This window comes from Oryctolagus cuniculus, chromosome 9, assembly GCF_964237555.1.
Source record: "Oryctolagus cuniculus chromosome 9, mOryCun1.1, whole genome shotgun sequence".
NCBI classification, from domain to species: Eukaryota; Metazoa; Chordata; class Mammalia; order Lagomorpha; family Leporidae; genus Oryctolagus; species Oryctolagus cuniculus.
In genome coordinates this window covers 77909429-77931438 of record NC_091440.1, presented here as the reverse complement: position 1 = coordinate 77931438, position 22010 = coordinate 77909429, and the positions used below count along the sequence as shown (strand labels likewise).

The 22010-nt window shown below is 37.0% G+C and overlaps 1 protein-coding gene across 3 annotated transcripts in view; it reads right to left on the bottom strand.

Annotated features, from left to right (window-relative positions):
• The window catches only part of SOHLH2 (spermatogenesis and oogenesis specific basic helix-loop-helix 2), a 55740-nt gene that overhangs the window by 9425 nt on the left and 24305 nt on the right, over window positions 1-22010 (bottom strand). For all 3 annotated transcript variants that reach the window (XM_008273548.4, XM_051831785.2, XM_051831787.2), the window contains exons 6-8: window positions 18634-18744; window positions 858-1005; window positions 588-679 (exon numbers count right to left, since the gene is read on the bottom strand). In XM_008273548.4, coding sequence (XP_008271770.3) covers window positions 588-679; window positions 858-1005; window positions 18634-18744 — 351 coding nt within the window. The remainder of the gene's footprint in view (window positions 1-587; window positions 680-857; window positions 1006-18633; window positions 18745-22010) is intronic.

Genomic DNA, 22010 nt, shown 5'->3' with positions numbered 1-22010 from the left:
AATAAATCTATCTTTAAAACAGGTGGTGTATATACATATAATGGAACATTAGTCAGCTATTAAAAAAAGAATAAAATCCTGAAATTTGCTGCAAAAATGAATGGAACTGGAGGACATCATGTTGAGTGAAATAAGCCAGTCACAGAAAGACAAATACTGTGTAGCACAAACAACTCAACTGAACACAGGATGATTACTAAAGGCTTGGAGGGGTAGCAGGGATAAAGGAGTTTGAATTAAAAAATATAGGGGAAATTAGATGTGGTTCATTAATATGATAAATACAATAACATGAGATATTGATAGGGGAAACATGATGAGCGATATATAGGAACTGCTTATATTACAGCCTCATACTTTTTGTTTTGTAAATTTAAAACTATTCTGAAATAAAATAAAAAATGATGAGAGGACTGTGGATCTGAGGTGTGTCACTGTAGTGAATTACACACATCTGCAATGGGAAAAGCGCACTGTTAATATCCGAGCTTTCACTGTGGTTCACTCAGTTCCTATCTGCACATCTAGCAATGGCAGGAGGAAAATGACGAGCAGACCTCAGATTCCCAGGGGCCTTGATCATATACCTCTGTGCCATGACTGTGCCTGGGAAGGAGAGCTGAGTGGTCACTTGTTGCTTCTTAGAAAACCTCTTATTGCTCTGAAGTGCTTCTGTAATCTAAAAATACAAAGATGGATAGACAGAAATAGATTTAGATAGCGATGAATATTTTTACATTATTTACACATTTATACACATTTGTGTACATTATACACATTTACAATGATAAAAACAAAAATTGTAGCATGACGGTATAGTCTATAAGGAGAAAGTCAAGGCTTCAGGAACAGAATACCTGGCCCAAAATGGCTGGAGGGATCTTCTCCCGGACATACTTCACGTAATCAACTGTCGCCTCCAGAATTGAAGCCGCATCATTCTTTCTCCCTTTTATATACGGCAAGAGAGTGCGCAGCTGCTCACAGCAATACTTGATTCTTTCTCTGATCAGAGAATTGTAACAAATAAGGACTCCTTAGTCTCATTTCCTTCCTTATAAACAAAGACAAATAAACCTCCTCCTGGATTTGATTGTACAAGAAGTGACCCTCTCCTCATCTAGTCTCATCTAGAAAAAGGCCACATCCTAATCCGCCAGCCACCCTCTCAGCCTCTGGAATCACAGAGGAACTGCTGCCTTCACAGTCCCAGTACCCCCGCCCCAGACCTGCTGCAGGAGATGATGCCCAGGCACTAGGGAGTTGCTGCCTCTACAGTCCCAGTACCCGCACCCCAGGCCTGCTGCAGGAGACGATGCCCAGGCACTAGGGAGCTGCTGCCTGCACAGTCCCAGTACCCTCGCCCCAGGCCTGCTGCAGGAGATGATGCCAGGCACTAGGGAGCTGCTGCCTGCACAGTCCCAGTACCCTCGCCCCAGGCCTGCTGCAGGAGATGATGCCAGGCACTAGGGAGCTGCTGCCTGCACAGTCCCAGTACCCTCGCCCCAGGCCTGCTGCAGGAGACACTAGGGAAAAGCATAAGCCCCTCTCATCTCCACCTGTAGAAGTCTACAGCCCACTCTGCCCTCGGAGGAGAGAATCACATGCTATATACAGATCCTTCAGCAAATACCACCAGAGGCTCACAAGCTAAGAGCAGTCAGGATATTCATGTTATTGGGATCTGGGCCACATTTCCAACAGTAGACCAGTAACAATGTGTAACACATCAGCTTTACATTCAGCTCTGGGGCCTGAGCCACAGGAAAACACAAGGCTGTTTCTTGTACATGAGGTAGGGATGGACAGAGGAAACAAACCAGTAGACAAAGGACAGCAACATCCAAGTTAATATCAACAAGAAGCTCTGGGAAGTTCTGAAGGTAAATACACAGGAAATGTGTATTTGCTCTAATGGATTGTAATGTAATGTAATGTAATGCTCTAATGGATTTAAGTTCTTGGTGCCTTCATTTATCTACATGTTCATTTAATAATTTTTTTATTTTTTAAATTTTTATTATTTTTTTTTTGACAGGCAGAGTTAGAGAGAGAGAGAGAGAGAGAGAGAGAAAGGTCTTCCTTCCACTGGGTCACAGGCTGCTACGGCCGGCGTGCTGTGCCTATCTGAAGCCAGGAGCCAGGTGCTTCCTCCTCGTCTCCCATGCGGGTGCAGGGCCCAAGCACTTGGGTCATCCTCCACTGCCTTCCCGGGCCACAGCAGAGAGCTGGACTGGAAGAGGAGCAACCGGGAAAGAATCTGGTGCCCCAACTGGGACTAGAACCCGGGGCGCCGGTGCCGCAGGCAGAGGATTAGCCTAGTGAACCAAGGCGCCGGCCTAATAAACATTATTAAGCATCTTTCTGTCCTGGATGCTACCTCAACATATACAGGTCAAAATGTTGGCTCTGCTTCTCACTAGCTGGGGCCTTGGGCTAATTACTAAACCTCCTTGAACCTTGGGATGACACAGAAGTTAAACAAAAAATCTATTTTTATATATGTCAGTGAGTGACTTGAACATTTTAGATCAGTGGTGTTTTCATTGTTCTGCAGAGGTATCTCAGGAACTATTCTGGAAAGAAAAAGATGGCAGAGTCAACAATTTGATGGTACCTATGAAGAACTTTGAAACTTTTCACACCGTTTGATAAGGTGTTTTCATTTATGAAGATCCAGCCTATTGAGATAATCTGAAACATATAGCAAAAATTTTTGTACAAAGATACCAATTATAGCAGTGCATTAGAAAAACATGGAAAACAATCTGAGCACACAATATGGGGAGGATGTTTTAGTAAGCTATTTTGTATTAGCTCAGAAGAATATCCTCTGGTAGTAGAAGTGACATGGTATAAAGTTTATTGGGAAAGAAGTGAGATATAAACAGCATATAAAATTTGATCCTAACCATTATAAGCTTCTGGATGATTAGACAATGGATAAACATTGATTCCTGTTATTTTCTGTTTTCCAAGAAGTTTTGTTAAGCATATATCATTTTCATGATTAAAAATCCTATTAAACATGTTTTCTAACCTTCATTGGCAAAATGTTCAAATTTTATAGAAAATTTAAAAGAATTATACTGTAAACATCCACATACCCCCAAGAGTCTACAAATACCACTGCTTGTAATTGCTTTATCATTCATGTATCACCCTACTGTTCCCACCTCAGCTCATTTTACTGAAACATTTCCAACTAAGCTGTAGGCATTGTTATACTACTCTCTGAAGAGCTAAAGCTCAAATTATTTTATTTTCCCGTAAAAGTTAGACTAAATAACCATACAAATCTTAAGCATCTCATTCGTGAGATGAACAAACACTTGGAACTCCATAACAACATTATCCCAACCCCAGCAAGTTCCCGAGGTTCCTTCCAGGCAATGCTACCCTATCCCCATAATAAGTAATGACATTTCTAACAGTCTTCCACCCCATGGCACTTCTGCCATCCCAAACAGCAAACAAATGTACATCAAATCATACAGCACATGCTCATTGAGAAGCCTTCTTCCACCCAGCACGATGTTTTTAAGATTTGTCTATGTGATGGCCTATCACTTTGTTCCTTTTTACTGAGTCATAGTGTTCCAAAGGGTAAATATGATACTGTTTACTTATCCATTCTCTTATTGATGAAGATTTTGGCTTTTTCCTGTTTTTGGTAATCATGAATAAAGTTGCTATGTAATAGTTTTTGTGAAAGCATGTTTTAACTTCTTTTGTGTAAATATCTAGAGATAGGATAGGTCATTTGATAAAAAAAAATAAAGACAGCAGAACATTTATCAGGTAGTACAATTTTACACTTCCATTACTAGTGTCTGAGATTTCTTGTACTTCCAAATTTTGGATATTATTTCATATTGCCAGTGCTTTTAATTTTAGCATTTTTGCCTGTCAAGGTTCATAGGTGTAGTATCTCATTATGCTTTAATTTGCATTTCCCTGACAACTAACATAATGTTCAGCAGTTTCCTGTGCTTATTGAGCACTTGCACACATTATTTTCTAAAATGTCTAATCAAATATTTTATCTATATTTTAATTAGATTGCAGGTCTTTAGTATTGAGGCTTAAGAGTTTTTTAACACAAGGTGGTCACCAGTGTTTGTCAGGTGTCTGTTTTGCAAATACTTTCTCCCAGTCTGAATTCTATTTATTTTCTTAAAGGTGTCTTTTGATAGCAAAAATTTCCAATTTTGATTAACACAATTTATAGATTCTCTCTTCTAGGGTTATCTTTATTTATTTATTTACTTATTTATTTTTTTTGACAGGCAGAGTGGACAGTGAGAGGGACAGAGAGAAAGGTCTTCCTTTTGCCGTTGGTTCACCCACCAATGGCCGCCGCGGCCAGCGCTCTGTGGCCGGCGCACTGTGCTGATCTGATGGCAGGAGCCAGGTACTTATCCTGGCCTCCCATGGGGTGCAGGGCCCAAGCACTTGGGCCATCCTCCACTGCACTCCCGGGCCACAGCAGAGAGCTGGCCTGGAAGAGGGGCAACAGGGACAGAATCTGGTGCCCGGACCAGGACTAGAAGCCGGTGTGCCGACGCCACAAGGCAGAGGATTAGCCTAGTGAGCCGCGGCACCGGCCTCTTCTAGGGTTCAAATATTAATATATTTGTGTCCCAACTAAAGAACATCTGTCTACATTTAGTACATGAAGATTTTCTCCTGTGTTCTTAGAGAATGGTACTGTCCAATACTGTAGACATGGGCCACCTGAGTTTAAAGTTTCTAAGCTGCAATAGCTGCATAGCTGCATTTCATATATTCAGTAACTACATGTCACAACTGGTTACTGTATTGGATGATGCAAGCATAAGCACTTTCTAACACTGAAGAAAGTCCTACTGAAGGTCAATTTAAGCTTTATATCTTTAGATTATTATCCTTCCTAAATGACTTTTATATAGTACGAGATAAAAGGCCAAAGTTATTTTTTTCCATCATCATTAATCATAAGGGAAATGCAAATCAAAATTATAATAAAGTGGTGCTTCACTCTAGTTAGAATGGTTATCATCAAAAAGAAAAAAAGGTAACAAGTATTGGTAAGGATGTGAAGCAAAGGGAACGCTTGCATAGTGTTGGTGGAAATGATAATTAGTATAGCCTCTATGGAGACTAGTATGGAGTGTCCTCAAAACTTAAAAATAGAATTATCATATGATCCAGCACTGGATATACATATATCCAAAGGAAATGAAATCAGTCTTTCAAAGAGTTATCTGCACTCATGTTCATTGCAGCACTCTCCATGATAGCCAAAATATGGAATAAGGAAATGTGGTACATATGTGCAATGGAATACTATTCAACATTTAAGAAGGAAATTTAGTCATTTGTGATAACACGGATGAAACTGGAGGACATTATTTTAAGAGAACTAGGCACAGAAAGATAAATACTGCATGATCTCATTCATATGCGGAAACTAAAAAAACAATCTCACAGAAACAGAAACTATAGTGGTGTTTGATTACCAGAGACTAGAGGAATTAAGGGAAAGGGATGGCAGGTGGATGTTGATAAATGGATGCACAATTAAGGTGAAGAGGAGGAATAAATTTCAAGAGATGTACAGCAAAGTAACTGTCATTAAGGAAGACATACTCTCAAAAAAATGTAAAGAGAGTAGATACTATGTGCTTTCACCACAACAAATGGTAACCGTGTAAAGTTAAACATTTATTAGCTAGAATTAACTATTCCACAATGTATATATACTTCAAAACACCATATCATACATGATAAAACATACAATGTTATCTGTGACTACATTTTTGTCATAATTTTTAATTTCCCATTGTTTTCTGTTAACATATAAAATACAATTAATTTTTGTACATTGACCTTATATCCTGCAACCCTGCTACATTCTAATTTTTAGTTCTAATTTTTTTAAAATGTCTGAGGACTTTATACACACACACAAAAAAATTATACCATCTATAAGTAAGGAAGCTTTGCTACTTTCTTTTTAATCTGTATGTCTATTTCTTTTGCTTTAATTATTGCAAGGGGTGAAACTATTTATCTGACAAAGAACAGACAAGGTAAGAATGGGCATTCTTCCTTTGTCCCTGATCCTCTTAAGGAACAATCAAAAGGATATCATTAAGTTTTTTATAAATGTCCTTTAGTAGTTTGAGGAGATTCTATTCCATATCCATTTGCTGAAAGATTTTTTTTTAATTCTTCAAAGATATTGAATATTGTCAAGTATTTTACTGAATCTGTTAATCATGTGGCCTTTCTCTTGTATTCAATAAATGTAGTAAATTACATTGAACAACTTTTTAATGTTACAGCAGCCTCACTTTTTCTAGGAGAACCCAGATGTGGTCATGATACATTATATCTTTGTATATTTCTTAGTTTGACTTCATAAAATCATGTAAATATTTATGTGCCTATGTTCACCAGGAGTAGTAGTCTGCAATTTCTTTCTTTTTTTTTTTTTAATAATGTGTTTGCCAGAGTTAGAGTTTTGCTGGTCCCATGAACGGGTTAAAAGTGCTCTCCCATTTCCTGTAAGAATATGTTGGAGATTGGAATTATTTCATTAAATGCTCAATAAAATTCTCTTGTAAAACCATGTAGACCTGATGTTTTCTATTTGGTAAGGTTTCTGAAGTAACCTTTGCTAAGAAGTTCAACTTCTTTAATATGAGACTACTCAGATTTTTCTGCTTCATCTGGTATTAGTTTCTGGTAAATTATATTTTTTAAGAATGAAATAAAATTTCTCAAAGTATATGCCTACATTATATTTAAAGATTAACAGGACGCATAATAATTCCTCTTTCATCTATGATATTGATCAATTACTTTGATTCTGCCTTATAGCCCTCAGTTCCTGCCTACTGTGGGTACTTTACCTTTTCAATCTTCCTAAGATGGAACCTTAAATCACGGATTTTTAGGCTTTCTACCTTCTCCAGTGTAAGCATTTAAAGCCAGAGTGTCTTCCCTAGGCTTTGCTTTAGCTGTATCCCACACATTGGGCTATATTCTTAGTCATTCACTTTAAAATGCTTTCTAATTTTCCTTTTGATTTGTTTCCTTTTAATTATGGATTATCTGGAAATTTTTTTTAAGTTCTATATATAGGGCTCCTCTTTAAATGTTATTCTTATTAATGTCTAATTTAATTTTGTTGTGGTTAGAAATTACATTCACAATGAATTCAACTGTTTTCAATGCAGTGAGACTTCTTTTATACCTCAGCACATAATCTCAGTGACTGTCCTCTGCCCCTGAAAGGGAGTCTGCTGTTGTTGGGTGTAGTTCCATAAGCATCCATCAGAATAAAGTGGTTAATAGTGTTCATATCTATACCTTACTGATTTTCTCATGTCTAGTTGTATAAACTATTGTAAGAGTTAAACATCAAATAGTCACAGAATTATTACTTGTCTCTTTAATTCTGTAAATAAGCACAAATTAATAATTTTTATATCTGATAAGTTCACACTTTTATCATTACGTTATGACCTTCTTTACCTAAAGTGATAGCATTTATCTTCAAGTCTACTATATTGTGTATCAATATAACCCATCTGGTTTTCTTATAACTTATTATTTCTAAGGTTATATTTTTCTATTAATTTACTTTATTATGCCTTCATATTTAAAGCTGTTCTCTTACAGACAGATAGGTCTTTGTTTTTGTTTCTTTTTACCTTTTCTGAAAATCTCTGCGTATAAACTGGAGATAGTTGGATAAAAGTCTAATATTTTCCCTTTAGTATTCTTAGGGTTTTTTTCTCTTCTTACTTTACTGCCTTAATTTTAATTAAGTAACAAAAACAATTTTTGAATAGTTTTTAAAATCAATTTTATCTTTTGGCCTCATAACTATGTTTTTTTCATAACTCTTTAGGAATGTTCTAGGGATTAGAATATGTCTCTGAATCTTTCACAGGCTATTTATATATTTCATGACATCATATAAAAATTTAAAGGCTGTAGGTACACTTTCCTACTCAGTCTTCATGCTATAGTTGTCATATTCATTAAATCTATACCTGTAACAGACCTCACCATGCAATGCTACAATTTTAGCTTATAACACTCTTCATCACTTTAAATAAATGAAAAGGAAATTTTCAAAATATTTACTTAAATATCTATCATTTCTGGAGCCATTCAGTCCTTCCCAGCAATTTGAGTTTCCAGTCGGTATTACTTCCTTTCAGCCTGAAGAATTTCCTTTAGCTTTCTTACTCTGCAGATCTGCTGGTATCAAAATCTCCAAGTTGTCTTTTATCTGAAAATGCACTTATCTCACTATTTTCTGTTGGGAATTGATAGCTGGTAGGAATAGTATTTACACAATAAAGTGAAGAAAAATAGTTGACATTTGAAGACATGATAAATGTGGTGGTATATATAAAATGCTAGCTTTCTAATTTATTAACATTTAAAAAACCAATAGTATGCATCTACTTGGCAGGTCTGCAGCAGCGATGTCCACTGATTAAATTTCCCCTACAGATGCAAGAAAAAAGTGTCCTTGTACTTTTTGTCCCTCTGATTATCGCAGCCAAGAATGAATGGGGGTTGGGGGGAGCAGGAGTGAACATGGTTATACAGGGAAATACATGGAGAATTTTTGCAACTCAGAAGTGACTTTGCAAATAGGGAACAGCATGTTTGATTTCCATAAAATAATAGTCTGAAATGAATTTAAAAATATTTACAAACTTAAGTGACTGAAAATTATTTATCATTTCTCCAGTGAGGAGGTAGGGTATATTTTTCCTCCCTTTGAAGCTCGCTAGCTTATGCTTGCTTTAACCAAAAAATATTTGGAAAAGTGACTCTGTAACATCTCTGAAACTAGCATTTGACAATGGACTCATGGAATCTTGAGTTGTCACGTAAGAGGTCTGTCTAGCTTCCAGGAGAGACCATATAGAGAAGTACTAAAATCCAAATAAGACAGCAGCCCGTCTGAGCACACCTATAACCATCTCCCCACTTGCAAACCCTATGTGAGGATGAGACTGTGTTGGATTCTCTACAGAGAGGTCATCTACAGTCTGAACTCTGGCATGACTACCATGAATGCCATGTGGAAAAGAATCCTGGAGCCAAGCTCTGCCCAAATCGATGACCCATAAAATGTTCTTTTAAGACACAAAATTTTGGGGTAGTTTATTATATAGTGATAGATAATTGGAACAATAGGTTACTGTTTAAAGCAACACTAATATTAATGCAGGCTTAATAACATATACAAAAGTAAAATGTGTGTCAATAACAAAAAGTGGGAGATAGTAAGTGGAAATATATTGTAATATGTTAAGGACATAATATTCACTCAAGGTAAATTATGATACATTAAGCATACATATTGTAATCCTTAGATAAACCAATAAAAATAGTTCTAGCTGAAATTCCAATAAAGAAGTTAAAAAGGAATGTTAAAATATATTTGATGAATCCAAAAGAAGCCAGGCAATTTGAAAATAGAAAACAGATTGGACTAGCAAAAACAAATAGAAAAATTATGAACCTAAAATCAAACTTAATAGTAATTATATGTAAATGGACTAAATAGTCTAATTCAACAACAGAAACTGTCAAATTGGGCCAATAAAAAATAAGACAAGAATCAATGACATGCTATTTATATGAGACATTTTTAAATATAAAAACCTACAAAGATTGCAAAAAAACCATGTAAACCCTAAACACTAGACAGTTACATCAATATCAAAGAAGACTGTAAGACAAGGAAAGTATACTATAAATATTCGCATTGTCATTTGTTAATGATAAATGGACCAATTTATCAAGAATCAGGCACCCAACAATAAAGCTTCAAAATGTATGTTGGAAAAACTGTCAGGGATAAAGAGGAAAATAGACTAATAGTCATAACTGAAGAATTTAACTCTCAAAAAATCAACAAGTGTACAAAAATACATGAAAAAATACTATCAATCAATTCTACCTAATTAATATTTATATAACACTATACCCCAAACCATCACAGTACACACTCTTTTCAAATGCACATGGGACATTCATCAAGTGAGACTGTATTTCAGGCCATAAAACAAGTCTTAGAAAATATCAAAGGATAGATCATCACAGAAGACAATATAATTAAAGTATAAATCAGTAACTGGAAAAATCTCCATATATGTGGAAACTAGAAGTTAGATACGTCTAGTCACTGGTGAAATAAAACATTACAAGGGATATGAAACAATATTTTGAACTGAATAATGAAAATATACCAAAATTTGTAAAATATAGCTAAGGCACTGCTTAAAGAAAAACTTTTACAAAGGAAATTCTTTAGTTTTAAAATGTTATATTATAAAATAAAAGCTTGAAATTAATATCCAAGCATATATAAGGATACAGATAAAAACAACAAAGAATTGAAAGAAGGAAATGACAAAGAACAGAAATAAATGAAATGTAAACTGGATGAACAGAGAAAATCAAGGAATGAATATCTGTTTAATTGAAAAAAATCAACAAACGTAATAAAATCCTTGCTAGAATGATCAAGGAAAAAGAAAACACAAATTGTCAACACCAGGAATAAAAGAAGCCATCAGCCACAGACCTACACATGTTAATATGATAATATGAGAATATTACAAACATAAAGCTTTTCAATAAATTTGACAACCTAGATTAAAGCACAAATTTTTTAAAAGTCATAAATTAACACCAACCAATACAGGAGAAGATAGAAAGTGTAATCCTATAAATATTAAAGAAACTGAATGTGTAATTAAAACCTTCCCATCCCACAAAGAAAATTCCAAGCCTATATGAGTTCACTGTTGATTTCTTTCAAGTATATCACCCCTATATAAATTTTTTTCAAAAAGTAAACTTTCATTTCATCTGAGGTCAGCATTTTCCTGATAAAGAAATCAGACAAAAGTATTATAAGAAAACTAGAGTATATTCACATATATTCATGAAGATATATACAACTATTGTTAACAAAATATTAGCAAATGTAATCTTGTAATAAATAAAAATGGTACCACATTAAGATAGAGTTCAGCATTTTAAAAAAATCAATGCAATTGCCACATTAAAAGACAAGAAGAAAAAATCATATAATGACCTTCACAAAGAAAAAAATGAGAAAATTTTACATCCATTCTTGATAAAAAAAAAAAAAAACCCTGAAGTAGGACTACCAGGAAATTATCTTTAGTTAATAAAAAAACTTTTACAAAAATCTGTAGCATAAACAATACGTAATAGCAAAAGATTTAACACTTTGCCTCTAAGATTAGAAAGAAGGCAAGGATGCTACTCATGTCATTTCCAATTCAAAAACTTCACTGGTAGATGTAGCCAGAGCTTTAACACAGAGACTGGAAAGGAAGAAGTAAACTGTTTTTATTCACAGATGACATAATTGTGTACAATAAAAATATGATAAGAAACCTTCCACAAAATTACTAGGATTGATTAATAGACAAGCAAAGTTGCAGAGTACCAGGCCAACATATTAACTAAATATTTTCCATAGGCTAGGAATGAAAGTTTAGGTAATACAAATGAGAAAAAAAGTATTGTTTACAATAATATTTTAAAATCCTCAAAACATTCATGGATAAATTCAACAAACTAAAAAGTGCTGCTAAAATAAATTAATGAAAATCTTCCTAAAAATGGAGAGATGTATTGGTTTTGTTATATCAATTCTGCCACAAATTGATGTATTTACCGAACACAATCATAAACAGCCTCTTAGGAGGATTTTTTTAAAAAAAGAAATTGGCAAGTTTATTGTAAAATTCCAACAAAAAATCAAAAAAATCTTCATTATCCAAGACAATTTGAAAATGAAGAATAGGGTCTAACACTGTGGCGCAGCAGGCTAACGCCCTGGCCTGAAGCGCCAGCATCCCATGTGGGTGCCGGTCAAGTCCCAGCTGCTCCACTTCCCATCCAGCTCTGTGCTATGGCCTGGGAAAGCAGTAGAAGATGGCCCAAGTCCTTGGGCTCCTGCACCAGGAGGAAGCTCCTGGCTCCTGGCTTCAAATCTGCCCAGCTCTGACCTTTGCAGGCAGTTGGGGAGTGAACCAGCGGATGAAAGACCTCTTTCTCTTTGCCTCTCCTCTCTCTGTGTAATTCTGACTTTCAAATAAATAAACAAATCTTAAAAAAAAAAAAGAAAGAAAATGAAGAATAAAGTTAAAGACTTTATCTGATTTTAAAATCCTTTGTAAAGGTAAAATGATCACAACAATGTAACTTTGGAGTGAAAAAAATGAGTAAGTAGATCAGAGGGATAGAATAGGAAGTCTAGAAATATGCTGGTTATTATATGGTTATTGATTTCTATGACTGTGCAAAAGCAATGCAGTGGCGAATGCAAAGCCTTTTCAATAAAATGTTCAAAATACCCATCTGCCAAAAAACCCCTAACACATCTCATGCCAATAAAAGAATCATAAAGGTTAAAACTACCATGCTTCTTGTAGACAACACACGGGAAAATCATTGCAACTGGGTGGAGGCAATGGTTTATAAGACATAAAATGTGACTCATTTTTAAATAATAAAAGTCATCAAAATTTAAAACAAACACTTTTACTCTTCAAAAGACACTGTTATAAAAATGAATGTTGGTCCACAGAATGAGAGGAAATACTTCAATGCATAAATATGCCAAAGGGTTTGAATTCAGAATCTATACAGAATTCCTAGGATTCAATAAAAATACAAATAATCTACTTTTAATGGGTAAAAGCTTTCAATAGATTCTTAATAGAAGATATACAAATGAGTAAAAACACGCAAAAAGGTGCTCAACTTCACTAGTTATCAGGAAATGCAAACTTCAAATCAGATCATACTTTACTAGAAAGGCTAAAATAGGAAAGACTCACAATATCAAATGTTGGTGAGAAGGCAAAACAGTGTTACAGTTTTAGAAATCCACTTGGAAGTCCCCTAAGAATATAAGCATATCACATATCACTCTGTGGTATGCTTCATTCTTAGTTTTGTAGTAAGAGAAATGGAAAAAACATATCTAAAAGAATGTTCACAGCAGTTTTATCCTGAACAGGCAAAATCCAAAGGATGAATAATCAAAATGTGGTATGTTCATGGAATACTCCTCAACAATAAAAAGGAACAAACACATAGCAACATTCATAAATATCCTAACAGCTGAGTGGAAGAAGTCAGATGCAAGTGCACATACTGACAATTCTATTTACATAACAAGCAAACCTGACCCATGGTGATGGAAACCAGAGCAGTAGTTGTCTCTGGGGGGGATGGCAAAGGATAGACAAGGAAGGGGCCCAAGGCGTTTTAAAATGTAGTTTTTATTATTATTCAGGTATAATTAGGCCAACAGATCAAGAGGTTGCAAACCTGGTTGGTTACTCAGGATTACTAAAGGGAACCTACACACTGCGCTGAGCCACATGGGGAAGTAGCAGGGTGAACTACTGAGGCAGGAGCAGGAGGAAAATGCGAGAGCCTTCCTTATTGTTTCTCTGGGCAGAAACTGCTGACGTAGGCTTTGTAAGCTCACAGTTAGGCTAGTGTGAGTAACTTCAGCAGACTCTGGGATGCAAGGCTATCGCAAGTTGTCTGGTACCTGGCCGGTGGTGATTAAGGGAGGGGAATACTGGCTGTGAGTATGAAAGCTCCAAAGAGGCAGCTGGGGTGGAGGGAGGGAGTACAGGCCCAGGACTGGTTAGTTTGCATATGCAAAGTGCACTTACAGCTGAGTCATTTATTATCTTATTATCTCTAGGAACTGATCCCATGGAGGACTCTCCATAGTCTTCTCCAGTCTTTCCACAGTCAATAAGGTCCCAGATGTCAACATTTCATAATAAAAAGACATGCTTAATATAACAGATAACACAATGGAAATATTGTGGTTTAGACAGGTGTATATATTTTTCTGCCTCTTGACCAAACCTAGTGCTTCCCCAGACAGCCCTATATAACATGCTGTGACCTCCTCCATGGTACTGTGAGCGGCAAACTATATAACCATGTTTTCATCAAACCACACATTTAAGATTTCATTGTATGTCATTTCCATTTCATTGCATGTCATTCCATTTCCATTGCATTGTATGTTAATTATGTCACTTTTTAAGCTAACAACAAAAATAGAAAAGACTTGAATAGGAAACAGTGACACCTTTTTGATGGAAACAAATATTGGCCCAAAGCAGAGTGACAGGGTCTTCATATGATAATACCACTTTTCTTTTCTGCCTTTTGTATGAAGCAGCAATAGGCAATAATGAATCAAAGGACATATCTGTCTTTGTCATCTACTACAGAAGCCACTTTGGGCCGGCGCCGCAGCTCAGAAGGCTAATCCTCCGCCTTGCCTGGGTTCTAGTCCCGGTCGCCCCTCTTCCAGGCCAACTCTCTGCTGTGGCCAGGGAGTGCACTGGAGGATGGCCCAAGTGCTTGGGCCCTGCACCCCATGGGAGACCAGGAGAATACCTGGCTCCTGCCTTTGGATAGGCGTGGTGAGGTGGAGGGTGAACCAACGGCAAAGGAAGACCTTTCTCTCTGTCCTCTGTCTCTCTCTCTCACTGTCCACTCTGCCTGTCAAAAAAAAAAAAAAAAAAAAAAAAAAACCAACAACCAACAACAACAAGAAGCCACTTTGTTTATGACCCAATTCTAATAAATCAGGAAAAGAACCAATCTAATTTTATTGTTCCCCAGTTAAGAGTGATTTTAGAGGCTGAAGGGAATTAAGGTCCAAAGTCCTTGAGTCTCTCCTGTGTACAAATGTATCTCAAGCAAACAACACCACACAGGGAGAAGCCTCTGAGCTGGACAAAACTAGGAGCCCTCTGAGAATTTCCCGTCCCCCCTTTCTTGAATTTTTATGACGTGGCCAGTTATGGACAAGCCTCCATTTGTGGAAGACTACAGCACAGCTCACTTTCATTTCTGTTCAAGTGAGAAGACACCCTGAAAACTGTTACACCCCAGTCGTGTCAGACTCGTGGACACAAAAAATGTCAGCCTCCCTTGGAAACACGCATATTTCACAAGATAAAGACATATTTGTATGTCTTAAGTATTTAATGAAAGGTAGTCCACTAAGAATATTAGAATTAGGTAATTGTTGTTAATATAATAAAGAATTAAGTGGGATGTTAGCAATGTTAAAAAGAAAAAAAAAATCTCATATGCAAATATTTAAAACCATTTCCCAGACACATTATTTCCTTAATGTCAGCAAACATCACATTCCCCGATGCTACTTAAAAACAAAAAGCAGCCGGTTGGGAAGAGGAGGAGGAGGAGGAGGAGGAGGAGGAGGAAGAGGAGGAAGAGGAGGAAGGGAGGTAGACTAGGAGCAGTTGCATTAAGATTCACAGGCATGGACACAAGGGTCAAGAGGAGGGAGAGGCATATGAATGGCTGTGTGCCTCCTGGCATCTCCCTAGCAGCTCATTAGAGAGGAGAGGAAAGGTCCTGGCACAGATTTTCTTTTTGGGAAATAAAGATTTCTAGTTCTTCAAATAATGTCACAGGAGTGACCTCTCCCTAGGCATCTTTTTAATCTACCAGATAAAAGGTTCTTAGACTGTAATGTGCATCAACCATTAAAGTAAAAAAAAAAAAAAAACCTGATACATAATATTGGGGGACCAAAGAAGGATTCCAACATCAGAGATGGACATGAAAAAAAGTATTATCTCCTAATATTGTTTTGTTGTAACCATTTACTAATATCACCATGAGTTTAATACAAAATAAAGGATGAATAATGCAATGTCAGGATATAAACTGAATAATAAAAATACTCAGTACACTCTAATTCTTTCATTTTGCTGCAAATCAGTGAAATCTATGGGACAGAACAGGCCAATAGGTCAATAGGTCCTAAGTCTGTACCTGACCATTGCAGCAAACATGAGCGAAGCCCATTTGAACCAAACTAGCCCCATTCATCAGCCCATTTCATCAAGCCCCAAAACCCACCAACTTTCCAAGATCTTCAGCCAATAATGGAAACTTTTCTGCTCAACTTCATGTCGTATTTTCTCCTTTAAAATACACACACACACACAAACACACACACACACATCGGAGCCTTAATTCTTCCTCTACATTTTCAGAGGAAAAGGTATTCTTCCAGTTGCTTCTGGATTCCACAGCCTTCTGCCCCTTGAGGGAAGGTAAATCCATCACAAACAGCTGTGGCCCCCCTTCCCTGACATTCCTCTCCTTGAAAAGAAGAGTCTATGTCCTCTCTTCTTGGAACTGGGTAGGCTCCATGATTGCTTTGACCAATTACCTATAGGCCAGTTTCTGAGTCTAGGCATTAAGAACCTGCTTGCTTCCACCTTCTGTGTCTTGGAGTAATCTCTCTAGGAGTCTTGAGCTGCCATTTAAGACTACAAACCCAAAACACTATGTTGGTTGGGGGTTTGGTTGGGGGGTAGCGGTATTTCCATTGACAGTCCCAGCTAAGCCCTTCCCTGTAAGGGTTCCAGACATGTGATGCCATGGACCCTCCTGACTGGACCATCCACCAACTGAAAAATACTAAGTGACCTCAGGTAATATCATAGAGGCAAAATAATTGCCTGGCTGAACCCTGCTCAAACTGCTAATCCATAAAACCAGGAAACAGAATAAAACAGTTGCTGTTTCAAGTCAACACATTTTCATTTAACTGTAGATTCAGCCACAGAAAACCAGAACATGAGTATCTTCATGACCAAGTTCACTCACCCAAGCGCTCTCTTTCTCTTCAAGCTATTTTCTTTTGTAATATAAACATATTCAAGTCTGCCCCAGTCTTAACAAAATCTCTAGGTCCCCCTTTCAATACCACACACCTTCATCTCCTCTTTCATTTCATGTCTGTGCCCATTTTTCACTTTCCATTTTTTTACAAAGGTACCTCCTTTTTAACCATGCCAATGAAATAATCTGTCAACATCAGCAATGTCTGGGTTTTCCTAAATACAGTCTGTTATCAGTTCTTAACTTATTCCATCTCTCTGGGTCGTGTGATACTCCTGAACACTCATTCCCTAGGAAACTTTTCTCTCCTGCTATCCTCAATATGTCTCCTTCTTGCTTTTATTCTTATTGTACTGGTTTCTCTTTCTTTTCCTCTTTTTTTACTTTTTATTTATTTATTTGACAGGTAGAGTTATAGATAGTGAGAGAGACAGAGAGAAAGGTCTTCCTTCTGTTGGTTCAGCCCCTAAATGTTCACTATGGCCAGCGCTGCACCGATCTGAAGCCAGGAGCCAGGTGCTTCCTCCTGGTGCAGGGGCCCAGGCACTTGGGCCATCCTCCACTGCCTTCCTGGGCCACAGCAGAGAGCTGGACTAGAAGAGGAACAACCGAGACTAGAACCCGGCACCCATATGGGATGCCGGCGCCGCAGGCAGAGGATTAACCAAATGAGCCATGGCGCCGGCCCCTCTTTTCCTCTTGACTCCTAGTCTGCTGCTTGTACTTTCTGTATTGAGACTTCCCCAAGGTTCCCTCTCCACTTGACTTTCCCATGCATGTTTTCAGTCATCTTATCTCCCTCCCTATATCTACTGCTTCAAAGACATGCTTTGCCCTGATTCCTCTATGTATATATTTCTAATATGTCTAACCTCGACTATTCTCTAAAATCAAGAAGTCAACTCCTTATTCCATTTAAATCTGGAGGCATCAGAATTAAACAAGAAAAAAAATAAAAGAATGTTCATCTTGCACCCTTATACTACCAACCTACTATACCTCCTAGTCAGTCAATGATTCCTCCATCTACCTGGGGATTACACTTGACCCCTCTTTTAGTCATTCTCGAACTAATTCTACTTCATACATCTAGAATTGGCTTTTCCCTCTCTGTGCCATTTCCAATAGCTTAGGACCGCCATCATTTCCTATTGCAGACTCCTTCTGTGACCTCCTAGAGTCAATTCCCTAACATCCTGCTAGAGTGTTTATTCTAAGGTACAAATACCATAGTGGCTTCTCCACAGTTCAATTCCTCAGTATGACACCCCCCAGTCTACTCCTTCCACCTTGCACCTCTTGCCTCTTCCCACCTGGGCCTGAAAGTCAATCATATGTAAGCAACTATAGTTCTGTACACTCACTATATTCTCTACCCACCATTTTCTCCATAGAAATCATCCTACTCAGACTTCTAAAATAAATTAACAGTGACCTTTTATCATAAGCTCAGTTTAGCTATCACCTCCTCAAGAAAGCCTTCCCTTCCTCCTCATTCTGTCTTAGATAATTTTCCTAGTGTACCTACTCAGTGTTATTCTCTATTGTGACATTTATTAAAACACAATTTTTTACTTTAAAGCCCATTTAGAAGTCTGTCTCAGCAACAGACTGAAGCCTCCTTTGAAGATGGGCATTTATTTTTTTCTCTCAGTTCTGCAAGAAAATTCTTGCACAAACTACATACTCACATATCTATTGAATGACTAAATGGCTGCACTAGTGAGTAGCATCTATTCAGTTGCCAAAATTACTAGTTTAATTTATACTTTTGATTGCATTTTTCAAAGAATTAAATCCATAAATGCTATTTCTCCCTACAAAGGATTAATGCTAAAAAGGGGATGTATCAAAATTCACCTTCTCAGCTTTTCTTTGCTTGAATGAAGAAAAGAAATCTTTTTGTTTTTCTCGAAATCTGACAACGGAGTCTTTAATTCGAGTTCAGTATCAATTCTTAGAGGTTCAGAGCTAGAAATGAGAGAAAATAATAGCATATATAAAGAAGAAAATTATCAGGCAATATAAAAGAATAAACATCAATACACAAATTAAAGGATGCTCCCCCTAACTCCTTTGCTTCATTCAATGAGGCAATAAATATCAAAGCACTTTACCTTACAAATTTCATGCAAATTATTTCAAAGCTTCAAAAGAATTCATCAAAATCCTCATAAATTCAATGACTAATCAAAATTCTAAAATATACTGATAAAGAATAACAAATAACAGCAGGATTAAAAATTCTGACCTCATTGTTCATGATTACCCAAACTGTATCTGCCCTTGAGAAGTAAAGTACATTACATGAAAAAAACAGAATTAAAAGGCCAAGATTCACTATTCTATCAAACTTGATCAGCAAAGAGCAAGTTTCTTCCATTTTAAAAATTGTCATTTAATGTACATATTCTGGCTCTACTATTTTTTCTAGATTTATTTATGTGAGAGGTAGAGTTACAGATATATACACACAGAGAGAGGGAGAGAGAGAAGGAGGTGGAGAGAAAGAGAGAGAGAGAGGAAGGGGGGAGAGAGGGAGAGAGAGAGAGAGAGAGAGGGAGGGAGAGAGGGAGGGAGGGAGGGAGAGAGGGAGGGAGGGAGGGAGGGAGAACCTTTCATCTGCTGGTCAAATCCAGGAGCCTGGAAGTCCATTCAGGTTTCCCATGCGAGTGCCAGGGGCCCAAATATATGGACCATCTTCCATTGCTTTCCCAGGCACATTAGCATAGGGGGCTAGATCAGAAGTAGAACAGCTGGGATTCAAACAGATGTTCATATGAAATAATGGCATCCAAACAGCAGTTTAACCTGCTGTGTTACAATGCTGGACCCGATGTTTTTAAAACTTCTCTAGGCATTTTGGTTGATTTTTAGAAAATATTAACCTAAGAAACTTGCAGACTAATCCTATTTCCTTTATCGCGAAGGGAATGACTTGGTTTGAAATTTTACTTATAGTAGTAGCATTTTAACAAAAGACAAAGATTCAAGATGTGTGGAGATTGAAAAACAGTTGCAAAGAATACAAAAATATCATGAAATCTTCTAAAACCTTTCTCAACCTCAAACTCTAAAGAAGGGATCATATTCCAGATACAGTAAATGTTTGAGGTTAAATGTTAAATAAGGTTAAGAAGGCTATTGATTTTTCTGTGTAACTTAAGTGATGTCATCTTGGCTTAATTACACTTATTAGCTATCAAGTCCCTTCCTTGTTCAAAATAGTAGATGACCACATTCTACAAATTCCAGATGACTGATCTGAAATTCTCACCATCACCACAACTGATGACCTCAGCAGTTATGTCCATTCTGTATAGCCCCATACTATATTTAAACTTCCTTAAAAATCATCTTACAGGGAAGACATTAACAAAAATTGAATTTTTATAACTTCAATGTTATTATTGACAGGGTCTGACCCCTAGTTCAACTCCCTATCCAAAGCGGGTTTGAATGCCAGTTCTAACATCTCTGATGGAGAGTGACAGATACAAAGACACAAAGAGAGACACACTAAATCTTGCCTTATATCCTAACAAGATTAATCTAAAAGCTACCTAAAGGGTAGGTGTTTGGACTAGTGGTTAGCCACCCATGTTCCATATCAGCTTCCTACTAAAATATAGACCCTGGGAAGCAATGGTGACAGCACAAGCAGCTGGGTCCCCGCCAATCACAGGGGAAGACTTGGACTGAATTCCCAGCTCCCTGCTTTGGCTCTCATCCTGGAGCTGTTGTGGGGCATTTGGGGAATGAAGCAGTGGATATAGAAGTATAAGCGCATGCTCTCTTTTTCTTGTGAGTAAATACAAATTTTAAAAAAAAATAAAAGCTATATGAAGTATGTAAAAGAAGATCTAAATCCTCTTTTAAGGGTGGTTGCCAATAATTGGTGAGATAAGTTCATGAGTTCAAGAAAAAAAAAAAACTTAAATCCCACTATTGGATATATACCTATAAGACTTGAATACAGTGTATTCTGTACTACCATGTTTATAGCAGCCAAAATTTGGAATCAACCAAGGTTTCCATCATCAGATGAATGGATAAAGAATATGTGGTATACATACATAATGGAATATTACTCAGCTATAAAAAAGAACGAAATTCTGCCATTTCAGCAAAATGGATGCAACTGGTAGACATCATGTTGAATGAAAAAAGCCAGATCCAGAAATACAAATACCGCTTGTTCTCCCTTTTATGTGGGAGAAATTTAAAACACAAACAAAAAAAAAAAAAAGAAAGAAAGAAAGAAATGCCTGTGTATATCAGTACTGCTGTAAATAGTTTTGTAAAACTTTGTTTTATACTTTTGTCAAACCAAATGGTTAAGACTGTTATACTACTATAGTTGTAATGGTCTGTGAATATCTTAAAGTTTACTGTATGTGGGGGAAATGGTCATTTTTCCATTCAATTATTATTGATAGCTATTGTCTATATTCCCACTAAACTATGGTCTTTTTGCCTTTTACTTGTTAAAATCCTCATTTGGTGAAATATCAAGGCTGTTTACTGTAAAGTAAATTTAAAATATGTTATCTCAAAAACAACAACAACAAAAGAAAGGGTGAAGAAAGAAGGTGAGAATGACAGGGGGGAGGGAGTGAGGAAGGGCATATCATTATGTTCTTAGAATTATATCTACAGGGGCCGGCGCGCACTGTAGCACAGCGGGTAAAGCCGCCACCTGCAGTGTCAGCATCCCATATAGGTGCCGGTTTGAGTCCCAGCAGCTCCACTTCCAATCCAGCTCTCTACTATGGCCTGGGAAAGCAGTAGAAGATGGCCCAAGTCCTTAGGCCCCTGCACCCACATGGAGACCCAGAAGAAGCTCCTGGCTCCTGGCTTCAGATTGGCGCAGCTTTGGTCATTGCAGCCAATTGGGGAGTGAACTAGCAGATGGAAGACTCTCTCTCTGCCTCACCTTCTCTCTCTGTGTAACTTTGACTTTCAAATAAATAAGTAAATATAAATAAGTACATCTTAAAAAAACAGAACTATATCTACAAATCACATTAATAAAAAAACTAATAAAAATTTAAATTAAATAGCTGAATGATAGATAAGGTAAGGTTGCCTTTGTTTGTTTAATATTGGGATTTCACATATTTTACTTGAAGAGAAAACTACTGTTTTTAAAAAGTTTGACCACCACTACTCTTATTTAACTTTGATGAGTGATAACTCAAAATCTACTTCAACATTGATAAAGTTCCCCAATGATG